The sequence below is a fragment of the Lactuca serriola genome, chromosome 4 (assembly GCF_051521515.1).
Source record: "Lactuca serriola cultivar US96UC23 chromosome 4, Lser_US96UC23_V15, whole genome shotgun sequence".
Taxonomy (NCBI): domain Eukaryota; kingdom Viridiplantae; phylum Streptophyta; class Magnoliopsida; order Asterales; family Asteraceae; genus Lactuca; species Lactuca serriola.
This window is the reverse complement of record NC_136411.1, coordinates 240,791,174-240,814,949: the sequence shown is the minus strand read 5'-3', so window position 1 is coordinate 240,814,949 and position 23,776 is coordinate 240,791,174. Positions and strand designations below refer to the sequence as shown.

Here is a 23,776-nt window from a genome sequence, read left to right as displayed (position 1 = left end):
TTAAATTGATATAAATATTTTTTAAATATGAATAATAAATAAAATATAATGTTTAAAAATTATAAAAAAAATTAAAATTTTTTAAAGATTAAAATTAACATAAAGGCTAAATTACACATAATATCCAAAAACAAAAAAGAAATAACATCTAAATTAAAAAAAAAAAAAGACAATGCTATTCATTATCGTTATTGTTACCATAGAAGATATAATCCGCCAAATCCTCTCGAAGTTGTCTGTGTTTATTTGCGTCCTGAATGTCAACAACGCGATGCAAATAATCTGCTGTTCTTGGTTGAAACTGAACGTGTCTGGGCTCTGTTGGGATATAGTGTGCAATATTTCTCCCTTTATCTTCTACTACCATGTTATGCATTATGATACATGCATACATGATATATTGTAAAGTTTCTAAATCCAATGGTCGTGCTGCATGTTCAACTATATGCCACTTCGCCTTCAGCACTCCAAAAGCACGTTCCACATCCTTACGTGCTCCTTCTTGTCTTCTCTTAAAAATTTGTCTCGTTCTTCAACCGGGTGGCGGAATGCCTTCACGAATGTGGAATACTGAGGATATATTCCATCTGTAAGGTAATAGCCATATTTGTATTCGTTTCCATTCACCGTGAAAGGAGCATCCGGGGCTTTTCCGTTCAAAAGATCGTCGAATATTGGCGACTGATCAAGAACGTTGACGTCGTTGTTGGAACCCGCAACCCCAAAAAATGCATGCCAAATCCATAAATCTTGAGAAGCGACAGCCTCTAACACCAATGTAGGTGATCCGTGATGACCACTTGCGTATTGCCCTTTCCATGCTACCGGACAATTTTTCCATTTCCAGTGTGTGCAATCAATGCTTCCGATCATTCCGGGAAACCCATGACGTTCTTCATGCGCCGCATACAATTCTTGCAAATCATGCAACGAAGGTTTCCGCAAATACACATCTCCAAAAGTTTCAACAACACCCCTTGACAATGTATACAAACTCTCTCTTGCGGTTCTTTCGGACATTCTCATATAGTCGTCCATGGTGTCGGGTGACTCCCCCATAGCCATCAAACGAATGGCCGCAACACATTTTTGCAACGTTGTAAACCCCCGTCTACCTCTAGCATCATATCTTAATTGAAAAAAATTCATACCTAAACATAAATTAACTATAGTTTAAAAATATATTGCATATGTTGTAAAATTAAAGAAACATGTAGTACATTTTTATTTATTTGGTATAAAAATATAGTAAACAAATGATACCAGATTTCCAAGGCGTTGGCGATTCGTAAGAACACATCCCTACTCAAACGAAATCTTCTTTTGAAGTCCTTCGCCCCGTATACACAATTATCCGCAAAGAATCGCGATATAGATGTTCGTGTCCTTCCTCGCGATTTCAGTTTAACATCGCACGTCTTGTTAGTAGCGGGGCTGGGTCTGGTTGTAGCAGGTCGGTAGTGTAATAATGATACACCATCCTAAAGAAAATATCGTCATCTGAATCATCGGACGAGTCGAAAGGATCCATATTTTTTTTTGAAGATAATTGAAAGTATGTAGAGAGGATAAGAGAAAGTGTGTGAAAATTTTAAATAAAATGAAAGTATTTATAGGATAAAATGTTTTTTTTAGTAATTAACTTTTTTTTAAACCGTTGCAAATAAACGGTCATTTTTTTTAATTTAAAACGGTCATTTTTTTTTAATTAGCTTCGTTTCTTCCCGTCGCCATCGCAACGAGATTCACCTCGACGAGAAGCAACGAGCAGGGGGGCGGAGTTCCCCGTGTTATAACGGCGTTGAGGGGTGCCACCTCACCCCCCGTCGCTTCTCGTTGGACCCATACCGACTCGTCTTAAACAATATCTTTTCCATACACCAAGTATGCACTCTATGTTTGTCTATGATTCTTACTTTGTGAACTAGATCGATTGAACATAATTTCAATGATTCTCTTTTCACACTCTCAAATCGTTATCGAAAAAAATTAAGAATTCCAAATTCCTATCATTTATCGAAATTTGTTTAGATTTTAAACTTATATGCACTGAATCTCTTGTAATGATCATGCACAAAGTCACAACGACTTCTCAACAAACATTACAAAGTATTCTAATGGAGATCAACTCCATGAAACAAAGTCTCATATTGCATTAAGTTTTCTAACACAAATAAATTCCACCTATGGAGATAACTCCATATTCCCATTTTGACTACCACTTCTGAACAAGAGTTGCCTCTTTTCAAACTATGTCAATACGGTCCTTCCAATATTAATAGTATACTTCTAACTGTCCTTGAGCAACCAATCTTTGGTAAAACCTTAGATTATCCTCGACAATTTCTTAATCACTTTAGTCATATCCAATTCTAAACATTTTCCCTCCTTTATGCCCCAAGGCATTTGGAAAATTCAGAAAGGATAAATATTATAACACATGTAATCGATCTTGTAACCAAAGCAAATGGGACACGATTCATGATGTCTCACATAAAGACATGATTCTAGACCAGTCTTTTGCTACAATATTTTTATTTGCCATGTTCTAAAAAATTTGACTATGAAGAGGGATGTCGTAATCATAATCGAAATTTGAGAACGCAATATATAGAATTTCCTTAAGTTGAAACAATCCAACATGAAATTCATATATATACATTCTTGACTAAAGATGATTAAGGTCTCAATCTAAGCCTTTAGAACTGAAATGAAGTATATCCTCTCCTTTAATTATAGAAAAACAACTTTTTCAACCCCTGCAACATCACGAATTGAAACTTTTGTTTTCTATAATTAACATTGCTAGCTTGCAATACTTATCATAATTATCATGCTCCCACTAACATGATGATTATTAGCATAAAAATTATGCTCCTACTAGCTTTGACATGTATCCAGAAAACAGATGGACTTCTAGAAGTCAATACTTTATTGACTTTCTTACCAAAGTTCATATTTCTGATACTAGATTGCTTTGATAAGTCTTTATCAAAATCATACACCTTATTTTAGATAACTCACAGGTGTGTCTAAACAATTTTAGAACTATGAAAAGGGATGTCGTAATCATAGTCTCAATTGTTTAGACTTTTGCCATTTCTCATAAGTCCATGTTAGTGTGCCGGATAACCATGCACGCTCCACTAATGAATTTTAGAATGCAAAAGATTATAATTGCTATCTTACTTAAAATCTACTTGGTGGAAGTGTTTCCTCACCATCATTTTCATGAAGCAGATAGAAACCTTATGACCCTTAGATTTTATGGTGTATGTGTTCTTATCCACATGAATTTGTCAAAACCATAATCACAAGAGTAGGTTAGTGACAAATCCTAACTCATATGGATTGAACTTGTGCAATCTTAACCTCTTGCCACCTGGCAGCACAAGGGCCTGCCATTGCTTCCAAGTAGTTATGGAAACAATTGAGAACATATAGAACTCAAATGTTCTAGCCAACTTAACTGGAATAGGCACAGAAATGTCAACACAATAGGTTATCAACCTCTAGTTGTGTGCTAGTGATGAAATACAGGTTTTATTCTTGATTAGTTCTTGAAACTATATAAGGATCTGTTAGACTGCCACTGTCTTCTTGACCTATAAGACTTGCTTGCCAAATATTCAAGGAAATAATGTGGATTCTAATCAAGACTAACACTTCACACAATTCGCCTTAGTTGGTCTTTGTTTTATCCAATTTCAAATGTACAAGAGTAGAAAACTAATGTGAATGGGTCTTACATTTAACAAGTGTTATTTGGAGAAAACTTTTACTCTTACATTTAACAAGTGTTATAAACCTTCTTTAAGATATGTCGCTCAAGTTACAATCTTAGAGTATGACTCTAAGATTTGTTTTGGAACGAAGTATGAATCATCTTCTTAATTTAACCACTTCAACAATTCACGACTCCTCTTTTTAGCTATCAGAATGAACTTAGAGGATGAATTGTGATAAGGTCTCTTAATCATTAAGATGATCATATATACATGATACTAAAGTACTCTCCCATCTTTTCAGATTTGAGAAACTTTTATCCTTTTGCCTAATTTGATTCTTCTTATTCGCTCTGCCATACATTTGGAACTTTTCTAATGTCTCAGAATTATACTTAAGCTTGTAAGTATAATCATATTTACTAAACCTTAGTAAATCATGACAAATAGTCTTATCCATCTTTTGTGGTGAACTTTGGCTAGTTCACAAGAATGTGTACTTGATCCCTTAGTCATTCTCTTGAGTCATATATACATGTGAACAAGGAACTAGTCTTAATTTTCCAAAATGAAACTTCTCATACATCATACTATACAACTTGTATGATTCCAAGTTTCGGTCCAATTGAAACTTGGGTGATGAAAATCTTTCCTTATTTGGTAAATTTAGACACTACCACAAACGAAAGAACCAAATTCATATTTTCAATATTGCTAGAAACATACAAACATCAAGTTTTCATAAATGCCATTGCAAGGAGATATAAAGTAAACCTTTTATTTATTTATAAAAATGCGGAAAACCTTTTCCTTACAATGCAACTTGAAATGAAAACTATGTTATTACATGTTTCCTAGCAATTCATCATAACTCCTAAAAGTAGCTCAAGAATCCGATCTTCAACCAAGCGATTGTAATCCATTTTCGCGATCAGATTCAACATACTATTTTCTTTAAGTTTCCTTCCCTTTGCTTGATCCTGCTAAATATCAAAATGCAACCAAGTCACATTTTGTATTAAGAATCATCAACTTCGCTTCCAATTCCACTTTTCTTCACAATGAAAACATATAGTCTCTTCGGGAATGGTACAAACGACTATTCCAGACTTAGAATTTCTCTTTACCTTCCGGTCAACCGGGTTGACCAAGGCTGATCCCTTTTCATTGGGAAGAGAAAGCTTTTCTGGACTTCCAATGTTACCATTGTCCATGTCCATGGAAGTTTGAGAAATAGACCTTCCATCCATATTTGCTTGCCTATTGCACCAAATTATTTTATATTTAGCAACAATAAACAAATAAGAAAGATCCATTAGGGTCATGTTGTGACCTATCACATAGTAGTCTTTCTATATGAATCAGGAAGTGACTGAAAGACCTAGTCAATAACCAACTTCCTTAGGACAACGACACTCAACATTCTCAACCTGTCAGTGTGTGACTTTAGTCCTAAGACATGAGTGCACACAGGACTTCCACCTTTATCTTTCATTGTGGATAGGGATTGAGTGATCTTGAACTATTCAAGTCTTTGAGCTTGTGGGCCAGGGAGAATAATTGGAGGACGTGGAGGAAGAGAAGTATGATTTCCATGAGCCAAACTCGGGAAGTCATATTCATTAGGAAAGCTTGGTATGGGAAGATCATTGTTTTCTAAACCAGACATCAACAATGGGAGAAATTCAAGTAAAGTTGATTTAAGTCCTTAATATAACACCCAATATGAAATATTAAGGCTAGGACCCAACAAACTATTTTATAACATGGAAGAGGGATGCCGTAATCCAAGCTATAAAATATTTGAAGGTAGGTAAATGACGATTCACAAATTTCCACCAAGATAAACGAAATGTCTTATTAGGTTTTAATCGGGTTTGAAACTCCTAGATTCTTTTGAGATTCATTGAACTTTTCAATGACATGTTTCAATCTCGAGTGTGCCCTTCAGGTTTTGTGACTGGGATGCCGAGGATCACAAAATAAGGTGTGAAGTAACCATGCAAATATACTTGGTAGTCTTAATATTTACCCCTCAATCGATGTGCCGGTTAACCACACAAGCTCCAACGATACTATGATAAACATTAAGTTACCCTTTGCCTACCTTGTTAAGTCCAGGTTAGTGTGCCAGTTAACAACACACGCTCCACTAACGGCTTAAACAAAGTGCAAAGTGTAATTTCATGGATTAGCACCTTATTCACATTTTCCTAATAACTAAGATTGGAAATTTATAAAAAGTTTAGTTACTAAGTATTTATCATTAATACTTTTAATGAAAGGAAAATTATAGTCCTTGTCCTACCTGTTCGGCTAACGACCCTCCACCAGTCAAGGAAGCGGTGGGTGAGAGTAGACACCCATTAAACTGCCATTTTATAGGCAGTAACCTTATACCCCCCTTATAGTCCGGCTACGTGAATGATGCCTACTAATGGTAAGACGACTTGCTCTTATACTTATAATATATGAAATTTTTAATATTAAAATAGTATAAGGGTGTATTTTAGACATTTAAAATACTTGGTGGTTTAATCAATTTATTAAACTAAACTTTTAATTTAATTAAACTCAAACCATATCTTTATTTATGGATTTAATAGTATTCTTTTAATTAAATGCTTTAATTAACTATTAATGAAGTCCATAAGAGTTAATTTGAACTATTCAACAAAACATCATAATTCCAATTATTAAATTCAAAATTAAAACCATTTAATTAATTGTTTAAGTTATGAACCCAAGAGTTTTAGAATTCAATTCTTTTTTTTTTCATAAAAACTTTTTCCAAATTCCAAAACTTGAGGTAATGTTTTGTAACTCTTGAAAACTTTTGGATTCCATAACTTATGGAGTTTAATGTTTGTTTTATGATAAACTTTTCACGTTCCATAACTTAAGAACAAGTTATGGAATTCTTTAAAACATTACGACCAAGTTTTGTAACTCCATAAAAAAACTTTGAATCAAATTTTTTTAAACCTTTTAATATCCATAACTTATGGAGGTTTCAAAAAAACTCTTTAGATCAAACTTTTAAAACTAATAAAATAATCATATCATATTATATTTTACTAAATTTGACCTAATTCAACTCATATAGCAAATGATTCAGATTTTACTAATAATTAGTTTTTCACAAAAACAATTAATTATCGTAAAATTTGACAAACGTCATGTTTTTTTCCTTTTTTTTTTCCAACTTTGAAAATAAAACATTTGCATCAATATAACAGAAAACAACCCATGGCTCTGATACCACTGTTGGAGTTTGAGCATTCTAACACTCCTATGGTGTACATGCAACCCTATAAATCTTGGATATATGTTTTCTCTATTATACATGCAAACATTAACTATTCCAAGGTTTCATCCTAACTAGCATATTATGAAGCACCTATACTATTAAGTTCTAGTTAGATGACATACCTTTTGATGTAGCTTGATGTATTCAAGCTTTAAGAGCTTAGCCCAAATAGTGTGGAAGCCTCAAATGGAATAACAATTCACCAAAACACCTTGGAAGAACTTGAGAGAATATGTATGCACACTAAAATTGGCCCAATCTTATTTTCACACACTTGTGCCAATTTTGTGAGCCAAGGACCCCTTTATATATTATGGAGGATTAGGGTTACATCCATGTAAACCCTAATACCCATGACCTTTTATTTACATAGGATCCATGGGTTAAAAGCTCCATGGACTATCCATAAAAGCTTAGCCCAATATACCCTTCATTGAGCTTTGATCATTCTTTCTCGATAGAAATTGAATTTATCATCAGAGTATCATCTCGGGTCCCCACCCAAGATTATTTCAAGTTTCACCGAAGTCAAGATTGAGCAAAGGTCAGAGGGAAGATTGTGGCATGTTTCCTTGTTTCAATTGCCCCGTGAATCCATGTAATCATCAATTCACTTGAATATGAGGAACATTTTTTTTAAGAAAACTATATTGTGTTCTGTTTGTGATATTCATGTTCAATTGGATCATATAAATCTAGTGGTTCCTGAATGGTTCACTTGAGTGATATTACCAATCAATTTTTGAAGAACGTTTATTTCTAGTATGAGTTTGACAAAGACACTAAGCTTATTATGTTCAAATATTAAGATCACCAATTTAAGAATTTGGTATTTTTGTATTTAGGGATTAAGCATTGGTGTTTTATCATGATGTATTAATGTATCAAGTGTATTGTTTTCATAAAACTTCACCTTGTTCCATATTTGCATGTTTAATCCTTGAAATAGTTAGTCATAGTTGTGTGAGTGGCTGCGTATAAAGATTGGATATTGTGAATGATTAGTGGCATTCATGAGTTGAGTGTATCTTACTAGAAGATCCAAATTCATTTGTGTTTATAGTTGGTGGATATTGGACATGACTTGCTTCAAGGCTTCACTTAATGGATCTACGTTAATGTGTCGAACTTGAGAAAAAGTTTATAGAGGTTTATTATATGTTGATGTCCACCAAACACTTTTATAAAAAATGATAGTGACTAATTTAACTTGGAAAATCATCATGGGGCTAGTCGAGTCGAATTCTTGAACATGTGCTCCGATACCACTAGCAAGCCTCGATGTGAATCCGATTACATTCATAAACAAGATTCTTTAGAGTCTCCCTAGGACTTATGTCCCACGAGCGGCCTCCGACGATCAAGTTAGTATCAATATGAAAAATGATTGGATCCTTTGAGCAGAAGGATGTAAATATATGTGTGTAATAAGTATATAGAGAGAGATTAAGAGATTACCTTATATGTGTATATCCAAATCAATATATATATATATATATATATATATATATATATATATAGTGATTGTAGGTAGTACATTTACCATGGTAAGGTAAACTCCATATATGCCTTGGGAAGGGGCACACAAATGACACTTTTATCTTGGGGAGGAGCGCGCTACAAAACCGAAGCGAACTGCTGAACCACTTTGGCCAAATGGCCGAACCAAACCATTTTGGCTAAATAGATGAACTAAACCACTTGGCCGAAATGAACCATTGGCAGAAGACCGAATCGAACCACTAGCAGAAGACCAAATTTACCCACTACCAAAAGACCGAACTGAACTACTATCAAAAGAATAAACCAAACCACTTGCAGAAGGTAGAACAAAACCACTAGAAGAAGACCAAATGGAACCACTAGCAGAAGATAAAACTGAACTATTAGCAGAAGATCGAACCAAACCATTAGTAAAAGGCCGAAGAAAACCACTTTTGGCTGAGTGGCAGAACCATATTTGTTGTAGTCTTGTTAGCATGTATCTAGAAAAAGGTACGATAAGATATAAGCATCATTTAGTCCTCCAAGTCTCAAGTAGGAGTGAGTCAATGTTTTGTGATAACCCGATATTTCGAATCAATGTAATGAACTAAAAAGTCAAGAATTGTAATCTCTTTTGATATAAAGAAATTAGCGTCAAAAATAAAATGTTCTAAAGTATCTATTGGGTTGCCTAAAATACTAGTTATTGTGTCAAGATTTTTAGAAATATAAAGAACACTAAAATCTGAGTTATAACGAAGAAGTTATTACCAATCGAAAATTCGTGTCAAAACCGGTAAAACATTGACAAACGTAAAAAGTGAAATTTCAATAAAATACTTTTTAGCCTTAGGTATCTAAACGAAAGTTGTAGATTATACCAAACCGTAAACGTGCATAAAGAGAACATCAAAATCCGACTTCATTTGAGGAAGTTATGATTTTTCTATGTTTCGTGATACAAGTAGACAGCTAAAAACTCGAAATAAAGATCGAGAGATTTTTTGCCGAAATAACCTAAATGAGAATCGAAGATCTCAATAATAGTAGCGAAATGGTAAAAAGTCTGACAAAAACGGACGTTGGATGAAGAAGTTATGGCTTTATGACGGAGTTTTCGTGTCGCGACCTGTTATAAACAATTAATTAAAAATAAGGTCAAAATTAGCCGACGAAATCTAAACGAGAGTTGTAGAGCATATTCTCACCTATGGATGTATATATATATATATATATATATATATATATATATATATATATATATATATATATATATATATATATATATATATAGAACATCGAAAACGGAGCTCGTACGCGAAAGTTACGGATTTTACAAGTTCGAGACACAAAATCCGAGGCTGTCAGGCTGGCCATGACTTGGCACAGATGGCTACGGCGAGGGACCATGATTGATGGGTTTTTAGGCTTGGTCGCAGACGTCTCATCCATGGAAGAGGATAGGATCGACTCCACAATGTGGGAAACCCTTTTGCCACGACGTGGGACCCAAAAATTTGGCTATAAATAGAGCTCAAAGGGTTCCGGGTTTCATTGCTCAATTCTCTTCTTTCTCATGCCGAAGCTCTGAGCTTTAACCCCCGAAGCCATCCCGAAGCCCCAATCTTCACATCCAAGTTCTGAAGGAAGGTGTTACACTCCCGATAAGTCACATGCACCATTAGAGTCGGCAGCAAGGATTACGTGCTCCCTACGGTATGTGTCGGGACTTCTATGACGTCAGGGGTGGAGGTTCAGCCAACCGAGCACTCCGAGTGATGGTGGCCAAACTAGCCAACCAGTCCTATCAATTCGGGGTCATAAAAAATTGGATTCGTGAAGTCAATGTGGAAGTACATGTTTACACTTCCGACATCTGTCTTTTGGACAAGTTGTAGGAAAATGCCCAACTCCACACTGACAAATTCCAAGAACAACTAACTGAAGCTCTCTCCGAGATAAGGGAAATAAGGGAGCAGTAAGCCGCCTTTGATAGGCGTCTTATGGAAGCAAAGCCATCGGAAGCGGAGTCAAGCTCCAAGCGTAACCTGCGTCGCAAGTAGTACTTGCGAAACTCCCAAATTTTTATATAGAATAGGTTATCAGCTAAAAGTCTTACTTTTCTTTAACTTTCTTGTAATCGGAGACCTTTAGAAAGGTCAATTTTTCCTAACTTCGAATGTAATCCAAGCATATGTTTAATATATAATGAAATATTCTTTTTGGGTATTAGTCCTTTGCATATCAATCCAATTCATGAGTTTATCTATTATTACATAGACTCTAAATATGAATCAAACTCGAAACGTTGTGTTGGCCAACCTAAATCATGAATAACTGAAAATAGCTAACCCTTTAACATTCGGTTTTCGATCATCAAAGACTTATGATCTCTCATGGTTATTTCTTCAGCAGCACAATGCCGCCTGGTAGATCTACACGCCGTGGCAACAACGTAACACCTCCATCAATGGATAGTGCCATCTTAATAGTTGCTGTAACAACTGCAGTGACAACAACAATGGCACAGATGAATAATAATGGGTCTGGAGGGGGAGTAAATTGCTCTACGAATGACCAGCATCAGGGTCGTTCAGGAGATTGCACCTTCAAGGACTTCACCAATAGCAAGCCCATATCATTTAATGGATCCGGAGGCATAATGGCTCTATCACAATGGATAGAGAAAACAAAAGCAGTTTTTGAGATCTGTGCATGTCTGGAAGGGAGCACGGTAATGTTTGCTGCTTGTACATTCTTCGAGAGAGCACTGACGTGTTGGAATGGCCATGTCAAGTCACTAACTCTGGTGGTGGCTAATTCTATGGGCTGGGAGAATCTAAAGCAAATGTTAATGTACGAGTACTGTCCAAGGAGCGAAGTACAAAACCTAGAGCAAGAACTTTAGGGCCTTACTATGGTAGGCTCGGACATCACAACCTATGCCACTAGGTTTAGTGATTTGGAAATCCTTTGCCCAGGGATGGTTGCTCTAGAGAGCAAGAAGATCGAAAGGTACATCTGAGGACTGTCACCCCAGATTCAAGGAAGTGTACTAGCTTCCAAACCAGTCACTTTCGATAGTGCCAAACAGTTGGCACAAGCTCTCGTTGACCATGGAGTCTGCAAAGGCTTCGCAACTGCCTTTCTGGAGCAACCTATAGGAAACAACAACAACAACAACAACAATACCAAGAACAACAAGAAGAAGAAGTTTTGGAATAAGAGGAAGAATCAATTTCTGCAGGAGCCTTCCAAGAAACAACAGATAGTGGCAGTCCATGCCGCTACTGCCCCCACTGCTGTCCCTGTTACCCTACACCAGCAAAGCAATATGCTGGGAAACTACCGAAGTGTAGCAAATGCAATTTCCATCAAAACGTAAATTGTCGAGAAATGCACTGTAACAACTGCAACAGGAAAGGGCACACTGCCCGTTTCTGTAAAGCGCCGACAGGACCAATCACCCAAGTTCCTAGAGTCGGTGTGGGCCAGGAGTATTATGGGTGCGGTGAGGCTGGACACTACAAGAGGGACTGAATCCCATGGTGGTTACGGGTTCGTTTCTCCTCAATAACGCTTATGCATGCATACTCTTTGATTGTGGTGTGGAGAGGAGTTTCTTGGGTCATAAATTCAAACACTTACTAAAACAGAACCCTCAATCACCCAATAAGATATTTAAAGTAGAAATGGAAAACGGTAGAACAGAAAGCACAAACGATATGTACGTAGGCTGCACACTAACTCTAAATGAACAATCCTTCCGAATCGATCTAATGCCAATCACTATAAGGAGCTTTGATGTCATCATCGGTATGGACTGGTTAAGCCTGCATCATGCCGATATACTTTGTCACAAAAGGGCCTTTCGCCTTAATCTGCCAAATGGCGAAACTCTTGTCATTTATGGTGACAAACCCGGTACCAATTTACAAATCATCTCTTGCGTCAAATCCCAGAAATACCCGCGTAAGGATTACCATGCCTTCTTAGCCCACGTGGTAGATAAAGAAAAAGAAACGAGAGACATCAAAGACATTCCAAAATTCTGTGATTATCTCGATGTCTTCCTTGAAGATCTTCCAGGAGTCCCACCAGAACGACAAGTCGAGGTCAGAATCGATTTAATTCCCGGAGCTACCCTAGTAGCTAAGTCGCCGTATCGTCTAGCGCCAAATGAGATGCAAGAATTATCCAGCCAATTAAACGAACTACTCATCAAAGGATTCATCAGGCCGAGCTTCTCACCTTAGGGAGCACCAGTCCTATTCGTAAAGAAGAAGGACGGATCTTTCCGTATGTGCATCGATTACCGGGAATTCAACAAGATCACTATCAAGAATCTATATCCCCTACCACGCATTGATGACTTGTTTGACCAAATCCAAAGAGGAAGTTAGTTTTCAAAGATAGATTTGAGATCCGGGTATCATCAGCTGCTAGTCTTGGAAGAGGATGATCCCAAAACAGCCTTTCGAACTTGTTATGGTCACTACGAGTTTGTAGTAATGCCCTTTGGATTAACAAATGCACCGACGGTGTTCATGGACTTAATGAACCGAGTGTGTCGTTCATTCCTGGACAAATTTGTGATCATGTTCATAGATGATATACTCATCTATTCGAAGAGTAAAGAGGAACGTAGTCAACACCTCCGACAAATCTTGGAAACACTAAGAAAAGAGAAGTTATACGCAAAGTTCTCAAAGTGCAAATTTTGGATTCGGAAAGTAGATTTTCTAGGTCACGTGGTTAGCAAAGACGGGATACACGTGGACCCTTCCAAAATCAAGGCAATCGAGAACTGGTCAGCTCCAAGAATCCCAACGGAAATCCGACAATTCTTGGGCCTTGCTGGCTATTACCGAAGATTTATACAAAACTTCTCGAGGATTGCTAAACTACTTACCAACTTGACCCAGAAGGGTGTAACTTTCAGTTGGGAGGAAAAAAAAGACGTTGCATTCCAAACACTGAAGCAAGCACTATGCAGCGCACGTATATTGTCCTTGCCAGAAGGAACAGAAGACTTTGTGGTCTACTGTGATGCATCTAATCAAGGTCTTGGATGTGTGCTAATGCAACAAGGAAAGTTCATCGCTTACGCCTCGAGAAAACTCAAGATGCACGAGGTTAACTACACTACACACGATCTTGAACTAGGAGCAGTCGTTTTCGCGATAAAAATTTGGAGACACTATCTTTATGGCCTGAAATGCACAATATTCACCGATCATAAGAGCGTTCAGAACATTCTCAACCAAAAAGAACTCAACATTAGATAGATACGATGGGTTGAACTGTTAAATGACTACGAATGTGAAATTCGTTATCATCCAGGAAAAGCGAATGTGGTAGTTGATGCTCTTAGTCGAAAGGAATACTCGGGCCGCCGGGTGAAATCCTTAACCATGACAATCCATTCACACCTGTCCACACAAATGAAGGAAGCTCAGAAGGAAGCCTTGAAAACAGAGAATGATGCGGGTGAAGCCTTAAGAGGAGTGGACAAAAATCTTGAAGTCAAGGGTGACGGAGTTCGTTCCTTCGTGGATCCGGTCTGGACACCGAAGTTTGGTGGATTCAGAGACGTTGTCATGAATGAAGCTCATAAGACTCGATACTCAGTGCATCTAGGTTCAGACAAGATGTATCTGGACCTTAAGAAACTGTATTGGTGGCCGAACATGAAAGTAGATATCGCTACCTATGTAGGCAAATGTCTGAATTGCACGAATGTCAAGGTAGAGTACCAAAAGCCCTCAGGATTACTACAATAGCCTGAAATACCCGAGTGGAAGTGGGAGTAGATAACCATGGATTTCATAAGCAAATTACCCAAGACAGCGGGTGGACTTGACACCATATGGGTGATCGTCAATAGATTGACAAAATCCACACACTTTCTACCAATAAAGGAAACCGACAAGATGGAGAAGCTAGCTCGAACATTCATCCGAGATATTGTATGACTACATGGTGTACCAATATCCATTATCTCTGACAGAGATAGTAGATTCACCTTGCGATTCTGGCAGATGCTGCAAAAATCTTTAGGAACGAGACTAGACATGAGTACCGCTTACCATTCACAAACCGATCGTCAAAGTTAGAGGACTATAGAAAATTTGGAAGATATGCTAAGAGCTTGTGTAATCAATTTTGTTAAAGCATGGGATACCCATTTACCACTATTCGAATTCTCATATAACGATAGCTATCACTTCAACATTAAAGTTGCTCCATTTGAAGCCCTCTATGGCTGCAAGTGCAGATCACCACTTTGTTGGGCTGAAGTGGGTGACACGCAACTAGCCAAGGGACAAGTACCCGACAGCGCCCTCACAGGCCCGAAAATTATAAAAGAAAAAAATTGAGAATATTGTTCAAATTCGGGAACGACTAAAGGCTTCAAGAGACAGACAAAAGAGTTATGCGGACAAAAGACGAAAGCCCTTAGAATTTCAGTTCTGGGACCGAGTGCTATTGAAGGTCTCGCCCTGGAAAGGGTTAATACGTTTCGGAAAACGTGGGAAACTAAACCCAAGGTATATCAGACCATTCGAGATCCTTGCAAGGATCGGCCCTATAGCATACAAACTTCGACTACCGCAGGTACTCAATAATGTACATCCTACCTTTCATGTATCAAACTTGAAGAAATGTTTGTCAGATAAGACCCTCGTCGTCCCTCTAGACGAAATTGAAATCAACGAGACTCTCCACTTTATAGAGGAACCAATTGAGGTCATGGATAGGGAAATTAAAAGAACAAAACAAAGTCGCATACCCATTGTGAAGGTCCGCTGGAATGCAAAACGTAGACCTGAATACACTTGGGAGCGCGAAGATCAGATGAAACAAAAGTATCCACATCTCTTTCCCTAATCCACAAATATTTATCTTACATTAAATTTCGGTACGAAATTCCCTCTAACGGGGGGATGAGGTGACAACCCGATATTTCGAATCAATGTAATGACCTAAAAAGTTAAGAATTGTAATCTCTTTTGATATAATGAAATTAGCGTAAAAAATTAAATGTTCAAAAGTCTCTATTGGGTTGCGTAAAATGATAGTTATCGTGTTAAGGTTTTCAAAAATATTAAGAACACTAAAATCTGAGTTATAACGAAAAAGTTATGACCAATCGAAAATTCGTGTCAAAACCGGTAAAACACTGACAAACATAAAAAGTGAAATTTCAATAAAATATTTTTTAGGCTTAGGTATCTAAACGAAAGTCTTAGATTATGCTAAACCGTGAACATGCATAAAACGAACGTCAAAATCCGACTTCGTATGAGGAAATTATGATTTTTCTAAGTTTCGGGATAGGAGTAGACATCTAAAAACTCGAAATAAAGATCGACGGATTTTTGGCCAAAACAACCTAAATGAGAATCGAAGATCTCAACAATAGTAGCGCAACGGTAAAATGTTTGACGAAAACGGATGTTGGATGAAGCAGTTATGACTTTATGATGGAGTTTTCGCGTCCCGGCCTGTTAAAAATAATTAATTAAAATAAAATCAAACATAGCCGACGAAATCTAAACGAGAGTTGTAGATCATATTGTCACCTATGCGTGCATATATAGAACTTCGAAAACGGAGCTCGTACGCGGAAGTTACGAATTTTACAAGTTCGAGACACAAAATCTGAGGCTGTCAGGCTGGCCACGACATGAAACAGATGGCCACGATGTGGGATCATGATTGATGGGTTTTCAGGCTGGGCAGCAGACATCTCATCAATGGAAGAGGATAGGATCGACTCCACGACGTGGGAAACCCTTTTGCCATGACATGGTACCCAAAAATTGGGCTATAAATAAAGCTCAAAGGGTTCCGGGTTTCATTGCTCAATTCTCTTCTTTCTCGTGTCGAAGCTCTGCGTTTTAACCCCTGAAGCAATCCCGAAGCCGCATTCTTCACATCCAAGTTCCAAAGGAAGGTCTTACACTCCCGAGATTCCCGAGAAATCAACTTTCTCCAGTCGGAATTCTGCTCGGTTTTCATCTCACCGTCTTCAATCTATCAAGTCAGTTCATACCCCAACAACTACATTTTCAAATGCTTTGTAAATACTTTTATACACTGTTAAGGGGGGGGATACATGAAATCACACAGTTATTCTCGTATGAAAAACATCAATCTTTTGCTGTACTTTTTGTTATATATTCAATCATATGTGATTTATAACTATCATACGAAAATGTTCTCATGCAACATATCACGATAACACCCTATCCTTTTGGAACAAAACATGTTGTTATATAAATATCAAACACTTTATTTATATTTTGAGTATAAATGTTCAATAATGTTATTACAAATGTTATACTTTACATACAAAGTCGACACTGCACTACGGTTTACCATACAAACGAAACACTTTTGGAAAAACTATAATAGGTATTGTTTACAAAGAAATCATGAGATCTTACATACTATAAGTACTATATCAAGGAAATACTTTCATATACAAGAACAAATGAAATCTTCATACGTACATCTATTTGATACTAAGTTTGGTGAGCCATTCAAGTTCACGTACTTTCACGTTTGTAGTTAAAGTCCTGTATTATATACAATAATCTCTTGTAGGGAGAGTGTGATACTTGTGTATAGATCTATATGGGATTGACAATCCCGCACCTAAACTGTTAGCTATAGTTAGACCAGCAGGTCTGGGGTGACAAACGTCATAACATTCCAACGCCTGAAGAACGTTGTTACAGGCAGTCTAGGTCAATAGCATGGTTATAAAACTCACATGGAGTATTAAAAACATGATGATTTACGGGGTTATCAAATGTCTTAGTGATTTTATACTTAAATAAATTTATTATTCTAGGCATGAAAACTACTAATACATTACAATTTTGGAACTTTTAAACTACCATACACTCATGGAAAGATATTGGATTTTCTAGAAGCAAACTTAGTTATTTTATACCAAACTTACAAATTTTATAAATAAACGCTTATTAACTCACCAACTTAATTGTTTACACTCTTTCAAAACTATGTGTATTTCTTAGGGATTCAGTAATACAGGTAAACCTCAGCTTTTGGAGAAGTGACGCTAAGGCGTTAGTTTAAAACTCCTTTTCTCATCATATTGTAATTTGTTTTGAACAAGTATTGTCACACCCCAAAACCAAGAACGGCGGAAACGTTCTGGGCCGGAGGACGTCATGTAAAGTATCACAACACAGTAAATGTAAATAAGCAAACAACATCATCCATGGCATTAAATATATAATTTTAATACAACCGTGTTCTGTTAGACACCAAAATATAAGGTAAATCAAAATAATAATATGATGAGTCTTGAATGCGCTCCACCTTCTCAAAAGCTGGCATCGGTACCTGTCTACTGATGACCTGAGAATACAAGTTATTTTGAAAGAGTTTATCAGCATTAAGCTGGTGAGTTCATAAGTATTTTAGTGTCGGTGTTTGTTATCAAAAACATTTGAACGTGTCTCAAGTATAAGTTTGAAAAAGGTATGTAAGTGTTTGTAAAAGTTTGAATCTCTCAGAAAAACCTATATTTTCTATTAAAGTAACCTTCTACCAAGGCTTAACTGTTTTGTATGTTCGTTTGTTGTAAAAGTGTGTAATTTCCCTAGTGCAACTATCTTTTAACAAAATATAGTTTGTACATTAAAGTTCAAGTGAAGTTATCACTAAAAATATGTAATGGGTAAATCATTATAGTACTGTAGCTTAGTTTTATAGTAACTACTGCTGTACTAACTACCTTAAACCGGATTTATATTAAGGTAAAATGTGATAATTGCACCATGCTATCGATTGGTAACAACGACATACGAATGGTCGTAATAACGGAATGACGTTTGGCACCCGCAGACCTGTAGGTCCGGCTGTAGCTAGCAGCAAGGTGTAGGATAGTCAATCCAGTATAGATCTATACGCAAACTCACGCTCTCCCTCCAAGAGAATTCTGGCTACAACTCGGGATCACAATTGTTAACGTATTAATGTAACGGTAATGTAACGGTAATAACGGAATGACATTTAAGGCATGCTCCGATACAGTGGATCACAATTGTTAACGTATTAATGTAACGGTAATGTTTCTCGTTCTAGTATAGTTGTATATGTTCTCATAGTATAGTTGTATATGTTCTCATAGTATAGTTGTATATGGACTCATGAATGAACTGACTCATTGATCTAGCAGTTGTAATAGTATGATCCTGTGTTACCCCGATGGTAACTTACTAATGGTGTGTCTAGTACGTATGAATATTTGATATATAATTAATATTGAAACGACCTTCGGATGGTCACCCGAAATCCCACCAAAACACATCCAAATCGAGAAAAAGGAAATAGGGCGGATGGCCTTCCTAAGCCCTTTAAACATTATTTATACATCTATACATATATGGGCATGCAATTTATAATATAAAAGAATAAATAAGTTTTTATAAGACATTTGAAACATAAGTATTATTTTAAGAAAAGATCGACTTGATGTCAATCTATAAAACAATTTGAAGGCATAGGTTTGATAAAACAGTTTAAGTATAAGGAACATTTGTTTGAATCATAGTTGTAAATAAGTTTGAAAAGTAAAAGGGTTTGTAAAATTTTTTGAAGTAAAACAGTTTGATAGACAGTTTGAACAGTGATAAAATCACTGGTTTCCCTAGTTATTAATCACATGTGATTAATGCAATCACATGTGATTGAAGCAATAACTATAAGTATTTAACTTGTATTCCCCCCATAAGTATTTAAAACATTTAAATCATTTCAAAGGTTGATTAAAGGGGTATGAACTCACCTGAAAGTTTGAAGATAGCGAGATGGAAAACCGGACAGAGTTTCGTCTTGGGAAACAGATTTTTCTCGGGATTCTCGGGAATCTCGGGAGTAAAATCGACCCTCGGGACTTGAGCAAAAAGACCAGAGCTTCGGGTTTGAACGGGCACAGAAATCGAGGCAAAACGTAAGAGAAAAAGAAGAAATGGGCAAGTTTTTCGGAAACCCTCGCATCCCTTTTATAGGGGTGCTGAACCACCTCGGTATGCTGGGCGTACGAGGGTACACAGCGCGTACTGGGACGTCATCGCTTACACACTTCGGATGGGAGAGCATAGAGGAGTAGGGGCGACGTGGACGATCCGAGGCCCTTGATTCAAGTACGCGGGGCGTACGAGGGTACGCAGGGCGTACTCCGGTCCTATCTGCTGACTCCCCTTCGGATATTACCAAGAATTTATATTTAAATTTATATTTATTTTAAATAAACTTCTAAAATTCATATGTCCTTCATACGAACTCCGTTTTCGACGTTCTTTATATCCACGCGTAGGTGAGACTAAGATCTACAACTTTCGTTTAGATTCCGTTGGCAAATTATGAAATTATTTTTATTATTTATTTATTAAAATGACGTGATTAAGGAATTTCTTCAAAAATTCATAACTTCTTTATCCGACGTCCGTTTTCGTCAGACTTTTTACCGTTGCGCTAGTATTGTTGAGACCTTAGATTCTCATTTAGGTTGTATTGGTCAAAAGTATCTCGAGCTCTATTTCGAGTTTTTAGCTGTCTACTGCTATACCCGAATCTTGGAAAAATCATAACTTCCTCATCCGAAGTCAGATTTGGACGTTATTTTTATGTACACTCATGGTTTGAGGTTATCTATAACTTTCATTTAGATACTTAAGGCTAAAAAATATTGTATTGAAACTTTGCGTTTTTCGTTTAATCGGTGTTGCCGGTTTTGCCGAGAATCTTCGGTTGGTCATAACTTCTTCGTTATAACTCGGATTTTAGGGTTCTTTATATGTACGAAAACCTTGATACGATTCCTACCACTTTATTTAACCCAAACAAGATTTTAGGAAAGTTATATTTTGACCTAAGTTTGATTGGTTTTACATTACATTGTCTCGAAATATCGGGTTGTCACAAGTATCATTCAACAATGTAACTTTTAAATTATACATATGGTGGTTGTTTTACTTTGTTTACTATGTCTTCAACTATTACGATAATACATGAAGTCATCTGCTCTCGAACGATTCCGACGTTCTGGTTTGGGGGTGTGACATGTTTGGTCTTACTGTGGACTTCTATTGGTACGCATACACACTCAAATGTCTGCAAGTGCACATGAATGAGATTAGATTTGTGATATACTCTATTCATGAATTTGTTTGACCATAAAGTTTAGATAAATCAAATGTTTCAAATATAAACAACTGTGTTGAAAAACTAATTGTTGATTGCATCTCCTTGAGAAAAGAGCTTGCCATTAAGTCCCAAAGTCTGAAGTATGTATAGATTGATGTCTGGTCCAACTTTAGACTTATACTATGATGAGTTATAGAGTGTGCTTCAATTTTGGTTTGTTGTCACACCCCGACCGGCGGTGAAAGCGCCAGGCTGTGCGATGTAGGGACAATTGGATCAGGGCCAACATATATATCGAACATAATACATAAATATAACATAAACGATAGTTTCATTTATTATAACTTATTTGTGGTTACATTATTGGATTGATTAAGCACACATCATGAACATAATTAGAAATAACAAACAGATGGAACTAAACTCAACCATCCTTGACGACATTGTCATCTGCACCACTCTCTTCCACAATCATCTTCCTGAGAATACACGTATTTAAAAAATGTCAACAAAATGTTGGTGAGTTCACAGGTTTTTATAGTTTTCTGCTTATTTGGTTGGATTAAAATAGGAATCCTTTTTCTTCATAGAAAAAACTTTCTTGCCTAGTTAGATATCTTACCAGCCTTAAGTTACTATCTTTATAGGATATTTTACTAATCCTAAGTTACTATCTTTATACAATATTTTACTAATCCTAAGTTGCTATCTTTATAGGATATATTATCTATTCTATTTTACTATCTTTATATTTTAGGATGTTTAACTAATCCTAACTTATTTTACTACCTACTCGAAGGCGTCCCTCTAGGTGGTAAGATATCTAAGGTTATCGGGATGTATTACCATGAGCCGCCATAATTAACATTGTAGACTAATAATTTCCCTACACGACGCTTCATCGGACGTCGAATGATAGTTGTATAATAAAGAAAGTTATCCTATCGGGATTGTAGCTAGCAACCGCAGGCAGGGGTGTCATACTTCGTATAGATCTATATATATCTTTCTAGCTCTCGCAAGATTAACGATTATAGGTTCGGGGTAGTCAAGTTTAATTAGGCTAATGATGAATAATAAAAACTCACTAACACATTAACCTTAGGTTTTTATCTTTTCATTAACTTAGTGATTCCTATAATTATGTAACAACCCGATATTTCTTGTCAATATAATGTAACACCAGTCAAATTTAGGTCAAAATTTAACCTTCCTAAAAGCTTATTTGGGTTGAATGAAGTGGTAGATACCGTAACAAGGTTTTTGGAACTATAGAGAACACTAAAATTTGAGTTATAATGAAGAAGTTACGACAAATCAAAGATCCGCGACAAAACCGACAAAACGTAGTGTATTGTAAAAAGTGAGTTTAAGATAGACTACTTTTTAGCCTTAATTATCTTAATGAAAGTTGTAGAGTATGTCGCCAGCTTCGAGTGGATATAAATAACGTCGAAAATGGAGCTCGTACGCAAAAGTTATGGCCTTTCGAAGATACAACTGTCTTAGAGTAGGACGCGTGTCAGAAACCCTAATTTAACTGAACTCACGATGTGAGCATCATTTATCACGAAGTGAGGAGTCAAATCACCATTTTTCAGGCCTAGAATGCAGAAGTCAAGTCTACGTATAAAACTCACGACGTGAGCAGTCTGAATGACCCTTCCACAGCAAGTTGACGAGTGACGCATGACATGAGCGAATTGGGACCAAACTCACGACGTGAGTTATGAAAACTCATGACGTGAGGGTCGAAATCTTGTCTATAAATAGAAATCGAAGCCTTCCGAGTTTGGCTGCTCATTTCTATCCTTTCTCCTACTTCTACACGCTATTAAGCCCTTCTAAACCACCCCGAAGCCCCAGTAACACCTCTCACACACGACGCAAGTCCCAACGCTCCGAATCTCCCGAGAAACTAACTTCTTTCCAGTCGAAGTATTGCCCGCGTGAAGCTCGTTTCTTCACCCAAGACTCGCGGTTACGTCAAGAACGATCCTTCTTAGAAACGAAACGCTGCTCGATTCACCACTTGTAAGACTCGTGTTTCTAGCCTAGGCATTTATACTGAGTTGATAGTCTAGGTTAACCTTTGTTACTCATTTTGAAGAAATGAAAAGGAATTATGTGAATATTATGTGAATTATGTGTTTTATGCTTAATTATTAGGGCTTAATTAATCAAGAATAAAAAAAGCATCAAAATTAAAGTGTGAGATAAGCCCTATATCTTTACATAAAATTGTAGTGGTCGAAACAAGGATTTCGGGGATATAAAGAATACGAAAATCCGAGTTATAACGAAGAAGTTATGACATGTCGAAGTTTCGCGACAAAACTGGCATGGTGCTGAATGTCGTAAAAAGTGAGTTTTCGATAAACTACTTTTTAGTCTTAGTAATCTAAACAAAAGTAGTAGTATTCGTTAAACCGAGAAGTTCGATAAAAAGAACGCCCAAATCTGACTTCGTATGAGGAAGTCATGATTTTTCGAAGTTTCAGCTTAGTAGTAGACAGCTAAAAACTCGAATTTTAGATCGAGTGATTTTTAGCCGACACAACCTAAACGAGAATTGAAGGTCTCGTCGTGAGGAGCACAACGGTAAAAAGTCTGACGAAAACGGACGTTGGATGAAGAAGTTATGAATTTTTAACGGATTTCATGTTCCGGTCTGTTAAAAACAATATTATAAAATTTAAAATCAAAATTAGCCGACGAAGTCTAAACAGAAGTTGTAGAGCGTAATTTTAGCTACGCGTGCATATAAAGAACATCAAAAACGGTGCTCGTATGCGAAAGTTATGGATTTTAGAAGTTTTGGCGCGAAAATCGAGAAAATTTGCATAGTCACGAGTTGCCACGTCACCCTCGCTGGAAACGTGCCACGTGTCCTGTTGAGTCATCCGAGCTGGTGAGTCATCCGAGCAGATGGCCTAATCTGAAGTGGTCCAATAGCGGTGTGACACGTACCCTCTTAGCACATGTCCGAACCCTCGCAACATGCCACGAACCCCCTACTTCGGACCCTAGACCTCGGTCCAATCACAGACTGCCAGCAAGCCCCTCG

At 36.9% G+C, this 23,776-nt stretch overlaps 1 protein-coding gene across 1 annotated transcript in view; it reads right to left on the bottom strand.

The window, feature by feature from the left end:
* The window catches only part of LOC145099260 (uncharacterized), a 43,670-nt gene extending 42,611 nt beyond the window's left edge, over positions 1–1,059 (bottom strand). The window contains exon 1 of the mRNA XM_079036851.1: positions 493–1,059. Within this exon, the coding sequence (XP_078892977.1) occupies positions 493–1,059 (567 nt within the window). The remainder of the gene's footprint in view (positions 1–492) is intronic.
* Positions 1,060–23,776: the final 22,717 nt, after the last annotated feature.